The sequence below is a fragment of the Oncorhynchus nerka genome, linkage group LG22 (genome assembly GCF_034236695.1).
Source record: "Oncorhynchus nerka isolate Pitt River linkage group LG22, Oner_Uvic_2.0, whole genome shotgun sequence".
Classification (NCBI taxonomy): Eukaryota; Metazoa; Chordata; class Actinopteri; order Salmoniformes; family Salmonidae; genus Oncorhynchus; species Oncorhynchus nerka.
Genome location: NC_088417.1, coordinates 16,157,582 through 16,173,409, shown reverse-complemented (window position 1 = coordinate 16,173,409; position 15,828 = coordinate 16,157,582). Strand labels below are relative to the sequence as shown.

Below are 15,828 nucleotides of genomic sequence, written 5' to 3'. Positions count from 1 at the left end.
GAGAGAGTCCTATAATTCCTATAATAACTACAACCTAAACCGTCTTACCTGGGAATATTGAAGACTCATGTTAAAAGGAACCACCAACTTTCATATGTTCTCATGTTCTGAGCAAGGAACTTAAACGTTAGCTTGCTTACATGGCAAATATTGCACTTTTACTTTCTTCCAACACTTTGTTTTTGCATTATTTAAACCAAATTGAACATGTTTCATTATTTATTTGAGGCTAAATTTATTTTATTGATGTTTTATATTAAGTTAAAATAAGTGTTCATTCAGTATTGTTGTAATTGTAATTATTACAAATAAATAAATATCATCCGATTAATCGGAATCTGCTTTTTTGTTCCTCCAATAATCGGTATCGGCGTTGAAAAATCATAATCGGTCGACCTCTAGTCCGAACCCACTTGCCAAGACTATAGTTTGTTAACAAGAAATTTGTGGAGTGGTTGAAAAATGAATTTTAATGATGATGGCAATTTGCATAAACTCCAGAATGTTATGAAGTGATCAGATGAATTGCAATTATTTGCAAAGTCCCTCTTTGCCATGCAAATGAACTGAATTCCTCAAAAACATTTCCACTGTATTTCAGCCCTGCCACAACAGGACCAGCTGACATGTCAGTGATTCGCTCGCTCACACAGGTGTGTGTTGACAAGGAGTTCGAATAACAGACTTGTAGCTTCAAACGGAGGGTTGTGCTTGGAATCATTGTTGTTCCTCTGTCAACCATGGTTGCCTGCATGGAAACGTGTCATCATCATTGCTTTGCACAAAAATGGCTTCACAGGCAAGGATATTGCTGCCAGTAAGATTGCACCTAAATCAACCATTTATTGGGATCGTCAAGAACTTCAAGGAGAGCGGTTCAATTGTTGTGAAGAAGGCTTTAGGGCGCCCAAGAAAGTCCAGCAAGCACCAGGACCGTCTCCTAAAGTTGATTCAGCTGTGGGGCCTGGGAACCACCAGTACAGAGCTTGCTCAGGCACGGCAGCAGGCAGGTGTGAGTGCATCTGCATGCACAGTGAGGTGAAGACTTTTGAAGGATGGCCTGGTGTCAAGAAGGGCAGCAAAGAATCCACTTCTCTCCAGGAAAAACATCAGGACAAGACTGATATTCTGCACAAGGTACAAGGATTGGACTGCTGAGGACTGGAGTAAAGTCATTTTTTCTGACGAATCTCCTGTCCGGTTGTTTGGGCATCTGGAAAAAAGCTTGTCCGGAGAAGACAAGGTGAGCGCTACTATCAGTCCTTTGTCATGCCAACAGTAAAGCATCCTGAGACCATTCATGTGTGGGGTTGCTTCTCAGCCAAGGGAGTGGGCTCACTCACAATTTTACCTAGGAACACAGCCATGAATTAAGAATGGTACCAACACATCCTCCAAGAGCAACTTCTCCCAACCATCCAGGAACAGTTTGATGACTCTCCTTGCCATAAGGCAAACGTGATAACTAAGTGGCTCGGGGAACAAAATATCAATATTTTGTGTCCATGGCCAGGATACTCCCCAGACTTAATCCCATTGAGAACTTGTGGTCAATCCTCAAGAGGCAGGTGGACAAACAAAACCCCACAAATTCTGACAAACTCCAAGCATTGATTATGCAAGAATGGGCTGCCATCAGTCAGGATGTGGCCCAGAAGTTAATTGACAGCATGGCAGGGCAGATTGCAGAGGTCTTGAAAAAGAAGGGTCAACAGTGCAAATATTGACTCTTTGCATCAACTTCATGTAATTGTCAATAAAAGCCTTTGACACTTATGAAATGCTTGTAATTATACTTCAGTATTCCATAGTAACATCTGACAAAAAGACACTTAAGCAGCAAACTTTGTGGAAATTAATATTTGTCATTCTCAAGACTGGTCACATCTGAATATACCAGTTCCCGAAAGGCATCAGAGTCTGCAACACCACTAAGCAAGCGGGACAATGTTGTCAGGGACAATGTTGTGGAGAAGTACAGATCAGGGTTGAGTTATTAAAAAATATCCAAAACTTTGAACATCCCACGGAGCCCCATTTTTAAATCCATAAATAAATTGAAAGAATATGGCACCACAACGAACCTGGCAAGAGAGGGCCGCCCACTAAAACTCACGGACCAGGCAAGGAGGGCATTAATCGGAGAGGCAACAAAGAGACCAAAGATAACCCTGAAGGAACTGCAAAGCTCCACAGAGGATATTGGAGTATCTGTTCATAGGACCACTTTAAGCTGAACACTCCATAGAGCTGGGCTTTACAGGAGAGTGACCAGAAAAAAGCCATGCTAAAAGAACAGGAGAGTGACTAGAAAAAGGCCATGCTAAAATAAAAAAATAAGCAAACGCCATCCTGTGGGGATGTTTTTCTTCGGCAGAGACTGGGAAACTGGTCAGAATTGAAGGATGGCGCTGAATACAGGGAAATTCTTGAGGAAAACCTGTTTTAGTCTTCAAGAGATTTGAGACTGGGACGGAGGTTCACCTTCCAGCAGGACAATGACCCTAAGCATACTACTAAAGCAACACTCGAGTGGTTTAAGGGAAAACATTTAAATGTCTTGGAATGGCCTAGTCAAAGCCCAGACCTCAATCCAATTGAGATTCTGTGGTATGACTTAAAGATTGCTGTACACCAGCCGAACCCATCCAACTTGAAGGAGCTGGACCAGTTTTTGCCTTGAAGAATGGGCAACAATCCCAGTGGCTAGATGTGCCAAGCTTATAAAGAGACATGCAGCTGTAATTGCTGCAAAAGGTGGCCTCAAAGTATTGACTTTGGGGGGTGAATAGTTATGCATGCTCAAGTTTTCATTTTTTTTTTGTCGTTTCTTGTTTGTTTCACAAGAGAAAATATTTTTAATCTTCAAAGTGGTAGGCATGTTGTGTAAATCCAATGATACAAACTCCCGAAAAATACATTTTAATTCCAGGTTGTAAGGCAATAAAATAGGAAAAATGCCAAGGGGGTGAATACTTTCGCAAGCCACTGTAGATAGTGTGGTCTACACCTTATCATGAGATACTCTACCATACGCAAGCAAAACCTCAAGACTTCCTTAGATACCGTGCACCAGTTGTTTACAAATATACAGTGGGGCAAAAAAGTATTTAGTCAGCCACCAATTGTGCAAGTTCTCCCACTTAAAAAGATGAGAGAGGCATGTAATTTTCATCATAGGTACACTTCAACTTTGACGGACAAAATGAGAAAACAAAATCCAGAAAATCACATTGTAGGATTTTTAATGAATGTATTTGTAAATTATGGTGGAAAATAAGTTTTTGGTCAATAACAAAAGTTTATCTCAATACTTTGTTATATACCCTTTGTTGGCAATGACAGAGGTCAAACGTTTTCTGTAAGTCTTCACAAGGTTTTCACACACTGTTGCTGGTATTTTGGCCCATTCCTCCATGCAGATCTCCTCTAGAGCAGTGATGTTTTGGGGCTGTTGCTGGGCAACACGGACTTTCAACTCCCTCCAAAGATTTTCTATGGGGTTAAGATCTGGAGACTGGCTAGGCCACTCCAGGACCTTGAAATGCTTCTTACGAAGCCACTCCTTCATGTGATAAATAATCTACATAATGACGTAATAACTTCGTCAATTCGTCAGTTTTTATTTGATTTATCACAGCCATATAACCTAGATTGAAAATAGCATTGCTACAATATTTTTTTCGCTGGCCTAAAGTGGGCCACTGATTTGAATGATTGACTGGCCCGGAGGGTTTCCAGAAACTCCCCTGGCTGGCAGGCAGCCCTGTATGTCAAGCCCTGCCTATTTTTTTCAGGGCTTCAGCCCCATCTTACCCTATTGAAAATTAATAATCAAAATGGAAGTGTACTTAATAGCTAAGGTATTGAATGTTGCCAGGCAGAAAGCAAGCAAATATGCTGACCATACACACCAACAGTGGTAGACATTGTTGATAAATGTTATTTGCCTGTCTGTCCCATTGACGTAAAGTTTCGAAACAATAGTTTTGATAAAACACAATTCTAACCATTTTGGTCTGACATTATTGTCTCTGAACTGCTGTGTGGGCAACTCTTCAGCGAGCGAGAACATTTTTTTGTCGCTTTAAAGGTCACGACATCTCCTTTTGCTCAGACATGTTGGTAGTGACTTTTTCAGGCGGTGATTTTGAGATGAATTGACTGGATTTCAGTCTTTCTCATCCTGAAAGGGTTGCCAGAGTTCAAAGCATTCACTCAACCCATACGATCTCACTGTTGCTTTTAGTAACACTTGCGCAAAGAAAGTTTGTATTGTTTGTTTGCTGGAGAAAACAAGGTCGTGTTCATTAGGGCTTGCAATGGAAAATGTTTTAACGTTTTGCAATCGAACAAAAATAAGCATTTCTTAGCTGGTTTTCCTCTGTTTGGTGCCTCATGAATAACCCAGGGTGCCAGTTGTGCTGAGCGTCGACTGGCAGGTGAGGGGTTAGTTTTGCATAGACAATGGGTTTTAATTGAAAGAACTCTGTTTGCATATTCTGGCAATTCATGTCACAACAAAAAGATCAGGCATTGTGGTCCTTTACATCCAGTGACTAAAAGAGCCCTAAGTGAAACTAAACCAGGTTTCTTTTGAATGTGTTGTGGCTCATGTTAACGGTGTTACCAAAGAGAAATGCGTCAACGGGGTAACCAAAGAGAAACATGCTAGTTTGAACTGGATTATGTTAATTTGGGAGTGAACACTACTGCCATCCATTGGCTAAATGGTCTGTTCAATTCAATAAACATTCTGTCTTGGAGTGTATCAATGAATAACATTGTAACCTCTACCCCCTCTTTACCCACAGAAGTTAAGGAGCTGGTCCTGGATGTTGAGGAGGTCATCGTGCCCCTGTTGTCCAGCCCTGTGCCCAGCCCCAGGGACGACAGACCCCTTTCTCCACTATTCCAGCGCTCTGTGTCGGAGGACTCAGCAGGATCCTCTGCCTCGGCCTTGGAGCACGCCAAAATCCGGTAAGGAGGGGCAGTGTGGTTGGAGTAGAGGGGGGTACAAAGTGATATAGAGGTGTCTGTATGCAAGATGGACAGAATAAGGTAGAGCAGGGTAGAAAAAAAGCAAAATTAGATTCCAATAAGAGGCAGAGAGAGTAAGCCGGAAATTCTCTGAGAGAGTGTGAGGGAGAGGGTCACACTAGTGAGAAGGAGAGACTATCAAATAGAAGCCATTAGAGAGCGAGAAAATGACTGTTTCAGACATGGTGTGTGTGAGGCGGTGGCGAGTGAGAACTGTGTGTGTGGTTAACAGTGGCTGGGTTGCGAGGCGTGTGTGTATGGGTGTTTGTGCACCCTATAAAACGAGTCTGAGTAGAGAGGGAGGTAGAGTGTGTGTGTTGAGAGAGCGAGAAACAAGCAAAGAAAATAGGGTATTTTTCAGGGAGAGGGTGGGAGGTGGGGAGGGAGGAGGATGTGTGCTTGCACGCTCGAGTGAGCCACCGCGGTGAGGAGAGAGGACGGGGAAGGGGGAAGCGTGCAGGGAAGGTAAGCGAGGGAGGTAGAGAGGCTGGTGGGGGGAGGGGAACGAGCAGCAAAAATAATTGAGTGCCGGGGATTGTGGGTAGCGGGGAAAAGCAGGCTGGGTAAAGAGGTCTCAGGGCCCTCGGCGGTAACCTGGCAGCTTGCAGACTGCAGGGCTGCTACTGTAATTAGTAAAGGGAGGGGGTGGGGGAGAGATGGGAAAGGGGTGGGCTTTTTCTTTCTAGTCCCAATTAGCAGAGATTGTGCTCCCGCTAATGTACAGCACAGAGGCCCCGGCAACATGTGGAGGGAGGCAGGAAGTCACACACGCATGTACTCGCATGCATACTTTTTAGCTGCTGACAAAAAAAGGCTCTGGGTGTGTTTGGTACCTGAGCACTTCAGATGGCTCTACTATACTATGAAACTGCATGGTGGTGCTGAAAATAAATGAATGGGTGACTGTAATGAAGACTGAATTCTACACTGTTAAACAAACCTATACTGAGAAAAATATAAACGCAACATATAAAGTGTTCATCCCATGTTTCATGAGCTGGAATTAAAGATCCCAGAAATGTTCCATACGCACAAAAAGCTTATTTGTCAAAAATGTTGTGCACAAATGTGTTTACATCCCTGTTAGTGAGCATTTCTCATTTGCCAAGATAATCCATCCACCTGACAGGTGTGGAATATTAAGAAGCTGATTAAACAGCATATTCATATCACAGGTGCACCTTGTGCTGGGAACAATAAATTGCCACTCTAAAATGTGTATAAGAGCGTCTGCTAAATGACTTAAATGTAAATGTAGTTTTGTCATACAACACAATGCCACAGATGTTTCAAGCTTTGAGGGAGCTTGCAATTGGCATGCTGACTGCAGCAATGTCCACCAGAGCTGTTGCCAGATAATTGAATGTTAATTTCTCTACCATAAGCCATCTCCAACATTGTTTTAGATAATTAGGCCGTACATACAACCGCAGACCACGTGTAACCACTCCAGCCCAGGACCTCCACATCTGGCTTCTTCACCTGCGGCATCGTCTGAGACCAGACAGCTGATTAAACTCAAGATTATTTCTGTCTTTAATCAAGCACTTTTGTCACGAAAACGTATTCTGATTGGCTGGGCCTGGCTCCCAAGTGGGTGGGCTTATGCCCTCTCAGGCCCACCCATGGCTGCGCAACCTGCATAGTCATGTGAAATCCATAGATTAGGGCATAATTTATTTCGGTTGACTGATTTCCTTATATGAGCTGTAAAATTGTTGAAATTGTTACGTATTGCGTTTGATATATTTGTTCAGTATAAATGAAATCCATCTGACATGACCCTTTTATTCTAACTGCCTACTAGGGCCATGTCTTTGTCGGTGTCTGAGTGTGTGTGTGTGTTCAGCACTATGCACAAGCAGCCAATCCCTTAATACCCGACTCAAAAATGTTGCTGTCGATCAATGGGTTAGGCGGCTTTGTGGATTCTGTTAGACGGCTTCTTGGATTTGGAATAAAATGCAGCATTCTCAGGGGACATCATTACCAACCTGGTTTTTCCAAAACAAATATCTGAAATATTTACTGTATCCCTGATACCTTTTTTGATTATTTTTGTTGTTGTTGTAGCTGTCAGCATTTACCTCATGTTGGGAGTGTATCAGATTGAAAGCAATATGGCTGCGCAGGTCTCTGTATGGATGTTGTCAAACGATACTGTCTTATAGGTGCTTTTAACCAATGTTGGTATGTAGATGGAGCTTGATTTCAGCACAGTGTTTCTCAACCATTAGGTCTGTTTAGGCGGGATGACCCCCCCCTGAGTTTTTATTTTATTTGTATTATTATTATTAACCTATCCACCACCCTCCTCTTCGGAGGACATGTCTTATTATTATTAACCTATCCACCACCCTCCTCTTCGGAGGACATGTCTTATTATTATTAACCTATCCACCACCCTCCTCTTCGGAGGACATGTCTTATTATTATTAACCTATCCACCACCCTCCTCTTCGGAGGACATGTCTTATTATTATTAACCTATCCACCACCCTCCTCTTCGGAGGACATGTCTTATTATTATTAACCTATCCACCACCCTCCTCTTCGGAGGACATGTCTTATTATTATTAACCTATCCACCACCCTCCTCTTCGGAGGACATGTCTTATTATTATTAACCTATCCACCACCCTCCTCTTCGGAGGACATGTCTTATTATTATTAACCTATCCACCACCCTCCTCTTCGGAGGACATGTCTTATTATTATTAACCTATCCACCACCCTCCTCTTCGGAGGACATGTCTTATTATTATTAACCTATCCACCACCCTCCTCTTCGGAGGACATGTCTTATTATTATTAACCTATCCACCACCCTCTTCTTCGGAGGACATGTCTTATTATTATTAACCTATCCACCACCCTCCTCTTCGGAGGACATGTCTTATTATTATTAACCTATCCACCACCCTCCTCTTCGGAGGACATGTCTTATTATTATTAACCTATCCACCACCCTCCTCTTCGGAGGACATGTCTTATTATTATTAACCTATCCACCACCCTCCTCTTCGGAGGACATGTCTTATTATTATTAACCTATCCACCACCCTCCTCTTCGGAGGACATGTCTTATTATTATTAACCTATCCACCACCCTCCTCTTCGGAGGACATGTCTTATTATTATTAACCTATCCACCAACCTCCTCTTCGGAGGACATGTCTTATTATTATTAACCTATCCACCACCCTCCTCTTCGGAGGACATGTCTTATTATTATTAACCTATCCACCACCCTCCTCTTCGGAGGACATGTCTTATTATTATTAACCTATCCACCACCCTCCTCTTCGGAGGACATGTCTTATTATTATTAACCTATCCACCACCCTCCTCTTCGGAGGACATGTCTTATTATTATTAACCTATCCACCACCCTCCTCTTCGGAGGACATGTCTTATTATTATTAACCTATCCACCACCCTCCTCTTCGGAGGACATGTCTTATTATTATTAACCTATCCACCACCCTCCTCTTCGGAGGACATGTCTTATTATTATTATTATTATTTTTTTACAGCCTTTCTGCTACATATATATCCATGTTACGTACCCATGTTATGTACATGGTAGTTTTATATACAGCACAAACCTGTTTCCTAACCCCTGTTTCTCCCATGTTTCCCCAGTGAAAAGCTGTGTGCCTTCTGCTACAGTGGGGAGAAGAGTTTCCTGGGCCAGGGCGACCTGATGGTGTTTGGCCCCACGCCCGGCTACGTGCCGCTGCACATCCGCAACCGCCGCGGAAGCTCGGAGAAAGACGACGACTACCACGAGGACGACTTCCAAGACGACGACCACGACACCAAGAGCCCGGGGCAGCGCGACAGCGGGAGGGGACTTAAAAAGTAAGTTGCCTTAAATATTGACGTAACGTAGTTGGGTTTATGACATCTTGGGTAACTCAGAGTTGTTGAGTTGGTTTACAATGGCCATTCAGCTAGCAGTGGCAATTTCACACTTGCGATTTCATTGTGATGGTGGTGTTTATGATATCTTAACTTGGCAATGTTGATTATTTTAGCGGTATTGAGTCTCTTGAAGTCATGTTGAATCTCTCAAGTTCCCATTCACCAGTATTGACCCAAGAGTAGCAAGTTTTTGGGGGAAATGGTGTCAGTACGTTCTATCTAGTCTAGGATGTCATTGGGCCCTAGACACGTCTTAATTTTGAGCTGGGAGGGGAACAGAAATGGCTGCTTGACTCTGTAGACCTAATGACTGTTTTTGGGCTACTGAGACTCTTTGATTTCACCATTGGCATTGATTTTGCTGGAGAGAAAATGACAGCTGAAATTATACCTGGGAAAGTGGGTCTACTTTTCTCCAGAATTGAGTGGGATGGTTGGGGGGTGGACGCACACATGTTGGCTGCTGTCCAATGTTACCAGGATGTGCTGTGTAATAACCTTGATGACCTTTGAACCCTGGTAAGTGGTCAAAACTAAACTGGCAGACGTCTAATTACAGTGCCTTTGGAAAGTATTCAGATCCCTTGACTTTTTCCACATTTTGTTACATTTAATCAATCAATTAGAATAAGGCTATAATGTATATATATAATCTATACACAATACCCCATAATGACAAAGCAAAAACAGGTTTTCAGAAATGTTATTTAATTCATTACAAATAAACTGAAATTACACATTAACATAAGTATTCAGACCCTTTACTAAGTACTTTGAAGCACCTTTTGGCAGCGATTACGGTATCGAGTCTTCTTGGGTATGACTCTACAAGCTTGCCACACCTGTATTTGGGGAGTTTCTCCCATGCTCCTCTGCAGATCCTCTCAAACTCTGTCAGGTTTGATGGGGATCGTTGCTGCACAGCTATTTTCAGGTCTCCAGAGATTTCAAATAAAAATCTACTAACATTTTATTGGTCACATATTTAGCAGATGTTATTGCGGGTGTAGCGAAATGCTTGTGTTCCTAGCTCCAACAGTATCTAACAATGCACACATCTAAAAGAATGGAATTAAGAAATGTATAAATTAGATCAAGCAATGTCGTAGTGGCATTGACTAGAATATAGTATATACATATGAGATGAGTAAAGCAGTATGTAAACATTATTAAAGTGGCCAGTGATACCAAGTCAATGTATATAGGGCACTGCCTCTAAGGTGCAGGGTTGCGTAACTGGGTGGAAGCTGGTTAGTGATGGCTATTTAACAGTCTGATGGCCTTGAGAAGGAAGCTGTTTTTCAGTCTTGGTCCCAGCTTTGATGCACCAGTACTGACCTTGCCTTCTGGATGAACAGGCCATGGCTTTGGTGGTCGATGTCCTTGATGATTTTCCTGTGACATCGGGTGCTGTAGGTGTCCTGGAGGGCAGGTAGTTTACCCCCGGCGATGCGTTGGGCAGACCACACCACCTCTGGAGAGCCCTGTGGTTGCGGGCGGCGCAGGTGCCGTACCAGGTGGGGACACAGCTAGACAGGATGCTCTCAATTGTGCGTCTGTAAAAGTTTTAGGGGCCAAGAAAAATGTATTCAGCCTCCTGAGGTTGAAGAGGTGCTGTTGCACCTTTTTCACCATCGTCTCTGGGTGGACCATTTCAGATCGTCAGTGATGTGTACGCAGAGAAATTTGAAGTGTTCCACCTTCTCCACTGCGGTCCCATTGATGTGACTTAAGGGCGTGCTCCCTCTGCTGTTTCCTGAAGTCCACAATCATCTCCTTTGTTTTGTTGACGTTGAGTGAGGTTATTTTCGTGGCACCACTGTCCCAGGGCCCTCCCATCCTCCATGTAGGCTGTCTTGTCATTGTTGGTAATCAGGCCTACTACTGTTGTCGCCTGCAAACTTGATGATTGAGTTGGAGGTGAGCGTGGCCACGCAGTCATGGGTGAACAGGGAGTACAGGCGGGGGCTGAGCACGCACCCTTGTGGGGCCCCTGTGTTGAGGATCAGTGAAGTGGTGTTTCCTACCTTCACCACCTGGGGGCAGCCCTTCAGGACTCAGTTGCACATGGTGGGGTTCAGACCCAGGGCCTCAAGCTTAATGATGAGCTTGGATAGTACTATGGTGTTGATGCTGAGCTATAGTCAATGAACATCATTTTTACTTGGGTATTCCTCCAGATAGGAAAGGGCAGTGTGCAGTGCGAAGGCGATTGCAAAGTCTGTTGTTCTATTGGGGCGGTAAGCAAATTTAAGTGTGTCTAGGGTGTCCGGTAAGGTAGAGGTTTCTCAAAGCACTTCATGATGACAGAAGTGAGTGCTACGGGGTGATAGTCATTGAGTTCAGTTTGCTTTCTTGGATACATGAACAATGGTGGACATCTTGAAGCAGGTGGGGACAGCAGTCTGGGATAGGGAGAGTTTGAATATGTCCGTAAACACGCCAGCCAGCTGGTGTGCGCATGCTCTGAGGACGCGGATAGGGATGCCGTCTGGGCCGGCAGCCTTGCAATGGGTTAAAACACTTAAATGTCTTACTCACGTGGGCCATGGAGAAGGAGAGCCCACAGTCCTTGGTAGCGGGCCGCGTCTGTGGCACTGTGTTATCCTCAAAGTGGACAGAGGTGTTTAGCTTTCAGGCCAAAGAGTTATATCTTGGTGTCATCAGTCCAGAGAATCTAGTTTCTCATGGTCTGAGAGTATTTAGGTGCCTTTGGGCAAACTCCATCGGCCTGTTGTGCCTTTTACTGAGGAGTTTCTTTCGTCTGGCCACTCTGCAATAAAGGCCTGAGTTGGTTGAGTGCTGCAGAGATGGTTGTTCTTCTGGAAGGTCAGGTTCTTTGTGTCACGTGTGCTCCCTCTCCGGCCTCTAGGTCACCAGGCTGCTCGTTATGGTGCACACCTGTCACCATCGTTACTCTCACCTGGACTCTATCACTTCCCTGATTACCTATACCTTTGTATGTATGTATTCTTTTTTAATATATATTTTTTTACAACAAATCAGACATTGAATATCTCTTTAAGCATGGTCAAGTTAATAATTATGCTGTGGATTATGTATTCAATTACCCACACACATTAAACATAGTCATTCTTTTGAGCTGCAGGACAGGAATGAAATTGCTCAGGGATGTTACGAATAGGCCATTGGTGATTTTAAAACGGCTAAGGAGTTCAATGTCTGTGATGTGGAAAACTGAGGTTGGATCAACATTGAAGTGACTCCACAAAAATGACCTAAATTACAGACCTAAACTATTCTAAAACATGCATCTTGTATGCTACAAGGCACTAAAGTAATACTGCAACAACATAACAGACACAGCCATTTTGGCTTAAATGCAAAGCCTCATTTTTGGGGCAAATCTAACACATCATTGAGTACCTGCTTCCTGGTGTTCAGGTGTGGTGGTGGCTGCATCAGGGTATGGGTGTGCTTGACATTAGCCAAACTGGGGAGTTTTTTCAGGATAAAAAGAAATGGGATGCAGCTAAGCACAGGCAAAATCCTAGAGGAAAACCTGCTTCAGTCTGCTTTACACCAGACACTGGTAGAGGAATTCACTTTTCAGCTCCACAATGACCTACAACACAGGGACAAATCTACACTGGAATTCCTATCCAAAAAGACGGTGAATGTTCCTGAGTGGCGAAGTTAGTTATATCTGCTTGAATATCTATGGCAAGACTTGAATTGCTGTCTTGCCATTATCACCAACATCTTGAGAGCTTGAACAATTTTTTAATAATAATGGGCAAATTTTGCACGATCCAGGTGTGCGAACTAGGGTTGGGCGATATATCGAATTAAGTTGATTCATTTGTTTTTGCACCATATTCCAAATGCCTGTATTGCAGAATATTTTTTAGTTTTTGTTTTTATGAGCGTTTGTCCGCTTGTTCTCATGTTGGTCTCGTTCGCTCCTTCTGTGCTGTGCACCTTCCCATTTACACCAGAGATCTGTCTATAATGATGAGATGCTCATGTCTCCGCCCTAAAAATGGGAGTCGTAGTCCCAAAGACATGCGACAAGTTTAGGTTAAAAATAAGTGCAGAGAAACACATTGGGCTTATTTTGGCGAGAGTGAAGCCTCTCGTTTCGCCTCTTTCTACCATGCCTCTCCCACTCACAACTTCCTCTCTGACATCCGGTTTCAACTTGCTATTTGAGGTTTGGTCCATCTGAATCGGTCATGTGAACAACGTAACACATGGATGCCATTATTTTACTGTAATAGAGAAGTTGACCTTCGATCCATACCCCCCCGTACATGTTTAAACTCTTCAAATGTTGAGCAGACCAGACACTACTAAAACGACTGCACCAATGAACTTTCATTCTGGAAAAGTAATGCTCAGTTTGTCGCGTGAGCTTTACTGTCCACGTGTCGCTAGCAGCATTTTTGTCAAATAAAGATTGTTATACTAGCTGTTTAGTCTGTGTTTTATAAATGTTCAATTAGCATAAAACCTTTTAAGGAATTTACAACTCATTTTCATTCTGAGAAATAAGGCAGGCCACTTGATTTCAACATCTGAACAAAGTGGACAGGCTAGCATGCTGTTCAAACAGTTGGAGGCCGACAGAACAATTCAACTGTTTTACCTTGTTGCTGAATTCAGAGCTTGTGAAATTTGACCTGGATCCAAGTTGGCTGAACTTGAAATAAAAATATTAGCTGGCTGCTCACTAGCACTTGGGCTTGTGCTTGAGACATTGTTTATGGGACCAATGTTAATTTTCTATAGTGCCAGCTGTATTATTAGTGAATGTGCATGGTTCTGGTTAAATTTAACAAAAAGGCCATTTTTATAGACTGCCCTGAAAGCCAGAAGAGTGATTTATTGAGGGAAAAAAAGCAGGTACAACTATTTAGATAAAATAATTCAATTATTAGTGGGTCTTATGCTTGTGGAAGGCGTATATTCAGCCAAGGTATAATTTCACAATCTTTGAATTCATTAACTTATTGCTGACTGTGTTTTAAATAGTGGATTTTACCTTTAATTGTGCAACCAAGCTTATTTAGAGAGAGCATTTAAAAAGTGTATATATATATCGTGAATCGCCCATAAGTTTGGAAAAAAAAATGTTTTATTGATTCGGGAGCTGAACATTTATGCAATTACTATTTTAGTTCACTTCTATTAAACTTAAAATAATGTTATTTCCTCTTCCACTTTGACATTAGAGTATTTTGTGTAGATTTGTTGACAAAAAGTTATTACATCAATATGAATCCCACTTTGTAACACAAAACGTGACGAAATGAAAGAGGTCTGAATACTTTTGCAAGGCACTATCTACCTCTTGGTGATGGAATGTGATTTGTAAATGGTAAATAAATAGTAAGCATATTTGTTATGCTTAAAGATTGAAGACTTCTCCCAGACTCCCACCAGAGAAGCTGCTGGACCTAAAAAAGTGAAATAATTACTCAAATGTTCTTCAGGGTCATATATATTAAGCACCAAACAGAAGAAAACTGACTTAAACAGTGAGGGATTATTTGAACTAGTCCAATTAGAAGTGCAATTTTTTGCCTTGCAAAACCTTTTGCTATGGTTTATTCTAATGAATATTCCCAAGGGCTTTGTCGCTCACTGGCTGGAAACAGATTAACCCCTGTGTCCAACTTTCTCCATCAAACAAAATGAGCGTTCTCCCCTATTATGCATTGTTTGAGGCTTGGAGAGCGAGGGAAAGAGAGGGAGGAAGAGAGCTGGAGTACCATGACCCAAATAAATAAGCGCATGCTAATGAACCCAGGCGCTAGAATTCAATTTGGGTCAATTAATGTGGTGCCCAATGATTAGTCACTTGATGGAGGGGTAGAGGAGAGAAATCTATGAAGGAAAAGAGAGGATTTTACTGGCAGGCCCTACCAGCTTCTCCAGCCCTGGCCTATGTTTGTTCTGTGTCTATGTTCTCTCTGTCGCTGTTGTCTCAATTCAATTTCAATTCAATTTATGTATTTCTGATCTCTCTCTGTCGATGTTGTATCTGTCGTGCTTCGTCCTCTCTCCCTGCCAAGTTCTCTTCTCTGTCGCGCTTCGTCCTCTCTCCCTGCCAAGTTCTCTTCTCTCTGTCGCGCTTCGTCCTCTCTCCCTGCCAAGTTCTCTTCTCTCTGTCGCGCTTCGTCCTCTCTCCCTGCCAAGTTCTCTTCTCTCTGTCACCTATCCGCTCACTCATGCTGTCGCTATTTTCCCTTGCTAGTTTTTGTTCTTTTCCCATGTTTTTCTTTCTTTCCATGTTTATTTCTCGTTCTCTGTCTCGAAATTCAGTGGGCTTTATTGGCATGGCAAACATGTGTTTACATTGCCAAAGCAAGTGAAATAGACTAGAAACAAAAGGGAAATAAACAATCAAATTACACTCACAAAAGTAAAAAAAAAATATAGACATATAAAATCAAATGTATTTATATAGCCCTTCTTAGATCAGCTGATATCTCAAAGTGTTGTACAGAAACCCAGCCTAAAACCCCAAACAGCAAGCAATGCAGGTGTTGAAGCACGGTGGCTAGGAAAAACTCCCTAGAAAGGCCAAAACCTAGGAAGAAACCAGGCTATGAGGGGGTGGCCAGTCCTCCTCTTGCTGTGCCGGGTGGAGATTATAACAGAACATGGCCAAGATGTTCAAATGTTCATAAATGACCAGCAGGGTCAAATAATAATAATCATAGTAGTTGTCGAGGATGCAACAGGTCAGCACCTCAGGAGTAAATGTCAGTTGGCTTTTCATAGCCGATCATTGAGAGTATCTCTACCACTGCTGCTGTCTCTAGAGAGTTGAAAACAGCAGGTCTGGGAGGTAGCACGTCTGGTGAACAGGTCAGGGTTCCATAGCCTCAGGCA

At 42.8% G+C, this 15,828-nt stretch overlaps 1 protein-coding gene across 1 annotated transcript in view; it reads left to right on the top strand.

The window, feature by feature from the left end:
- Positions 1-15,828, top strand: part of LOC115104488 (histone-lysine N-methyltransferase 2C-like) — a 264,974-nt gene that overhangs the window by 84,675 nt on the left and 164,471 nt on the right. Inside the window, 2 exon segments of the mRNA XM_065006980.1 lie at positions 4,815-4,980; positions 8,686-8,904. Coding sequence (XP_064863052.1) covers positions 4,815-4,980; positions 8,686-8,904 — 385 coding nt within the window.